At 35.7% G+C, this 2,346-nt stretch overlaps 1 protein-coding gene across 1 annotated transcript; it reads left to right on the top strand.

The window, feature by feature from the left end:
• Positions 1-517: 517 nt before the first annotated feature.
• LOC120524299 (olfactory receptor 10A2-like) lies at positions 518-2,346 on the top strand. Its single transcript, XM_039746161.1, has 2 exons — positions 518-537; positions 1,383-2,346. Exons 1-2 carry the CDS (start codon positions 518-520, stop codon positions 2,344-2,346), a joined length of 984 nt encoding a protein of 327 aa, XP_039602095.1.

The raw sequence follows: 2,346 nt of genomic DNA, 5'->3' as shown, positions 1-2,346 counted from the left end.
GATGGTGATAAAGCAGATTTAAATTGAGATGTTCATCTTAGCTGCTAGGTTAAAGGGCTAAATTATACTGGGAAGACTCTGAGTGTATAAATTATCAAGCACATTTCTTTAATAATCATCTTACTGTTTTATTTACATTATCGTCACAGGTGACTTGGATTCACAAAGTATTAACCTACATTTTTTTTGTTTAGCTCCACTGACTTTTTACTTTGAGCTTACTATTATTATAATTTAATGGTTTGGTTGCAACACTGAGTAGTACTGTTGCCTCCTAGTTCTCCAAGGACCCTGTCAGTAATTCTGGGATACTCTGTAAAATTGACTGACATGAATGTGGTTGAATATAAGATATTATGGACTGACATGCTCTCTGTTTTCATCCTGTTATGACCAGCAGATTCTAGCTACTCTGAATTAGACTTTTGAAAAACGAAAAACCAAGAGTGATAAAAGGCTTTTAGGGAACACCTCAAAATGTAAACCCCTTATATCAAACATGCACAGATTCATTTTAATGTGGAACCACAGTATCATGTTTCATTCTCTGTCACAACTTTGGTTTGTACCAGCTTTCTTGGATATGCAGTTCACAGTTGCAATGCACTTGTACCTTGTAGTATTTGTGAATTTCCCCTAGGGATTAATAATCTATCTATCTATCTATCTATCTATCTATCTATCTATCTATCTATCTATCTATCTATCTATCTATCTATCTATCTATCTATCTATCTAGTAGAGTCCACTAACCTTGTGTCAGCAGCACTTTCAGACTTCACCCAGGTATGACTGTTTCTGTAGCTTCTCTTTTGGGAGTGTTGTCTTTCTCTCCATGATCGCTGATTGACCTAACTGAGAAATGAGTATGGGTCCCAGGCCCAGCAGTAAAATAGAACAAACTTGTAAGTAGGGAAGAAGGCTTAAATAACTTTTAATCAAACTGTGTGTGTACAGTATATGTATTTACTGTATCTATTTACTTATTTATTTACCTATTTATATGTATTTATTTAAAGAGATTCTGTAAAAAAACAAATTTACCTTTGGAGACAAATAAAGTGCGTTCTATCTATCTATCTATCTATCTATCTATCTGTCTGTCTGTCTGTCTGTCTGTCTGTCTGTCTGTCTGTCTGTCTGTTTGTCTGTCTGTCTGACTAAAATGAATGTACAGAAGGCTCCTCATAAAACACATAGCAGTACATAAAGAAAGCAGAGAGATAATTGCGCTTTGAAAACTTTCTGTTTCACCGATATTTGTATTTAGTTAGTAATATGTTTAACAGCTGGATGGTCATAATCTTAAAATGCATGAACATAAACATGTACTTTCTTTACAGACTGAATCAATGGAAAATGAGTAACTCAAACAGCACCAGCAGCGATTTCATCATTGTCGGATTTCCAGGACTGCAGGACTACCAGAATATTCTCTTTATTGTATTTTTGGCTCTTTTCTTGGTAACTTTCATTGGAAACGTCACCATTCTGCTGTTAGTTGTAGCTGATCAACGGCTCCACACGCCAATGTACATTTTTCTTTGGAATTTAGCTCTGTTAGATGTGTTAATGGCATTGGCACTCATACCAAAGCTGCTCTCTGTATTTCTGTCCCATAAAACGGTGTCCTTTACAGAATGTTTTGTACAAATGTATTTTGTGATCTCTTTTGGAGCAACTGAAATTTTCTTGGTAGCAGCAATGGCTTATGACCGCTATGTTGCAGTAGTGAAGCCTCTACATTACAATGTCATTATAAATTTTAAAACTTGCTTAACTATTATAATATCTGTTTGGGTTTTTGGCTTCATAGTACCAATTGTAACTGTAACCACAGCAGCCTTCCTGCCATACTGTGCTTCCAAGGAAATCATGCATTGCTTTTGTGATTATCCAGCTGTGATTTCGTTAGCTTGTGCCGATGTTACGTTTTACGCTAATTTCACATTATGCCTTGCAATGGTTGTTGTTTATGTACCTCTGCTGTTTGTTCTGTGGACTTACTGTAGAATAGTCTATGCAGTAATTCAACTGAAATCTGCAGAAAGCAGGAAGAAAGCATTTTCTATGTGTATCTCTCACGTGATTATAGTTCTGATGTATTACATTTCCTGCGCCATCGTCTACATAGGGCTAAGAATAAATAACATTTCTTATGATGGACGCATTTTCATTGGGGGTTTGAATTACTTTTTTACCCCAATGGTAAACCCAATCATTTACAGCTTGCGAAATGAGCAAATAAAAGCAGCGGTGCAGAAATATCTGAATTTGTATGCACTTTTCCATAAAACAGACAAAAGAACATCAGCAGTAGTTCATAAAACAGTAACAGAAAGCTAA

This window comes from Polypterus senegalus, chromosome 2 (genome assembly GCF_016835505.1).
Source record: "Polypterus senegalus isolate Bchr_013 chromosome 2, ASM1683550v1, whole genome shotgun sequence".
Classification (NCBI taxonomy): Eukaryota; Metazoa; Chordata; class Cladistia; order Polypteriformes; family Polypteridae; genus Polypterus; species Polypterus senegalus.
This window is presented reverse-complemented; position numbering and strand designations above follow the sequence as displayed.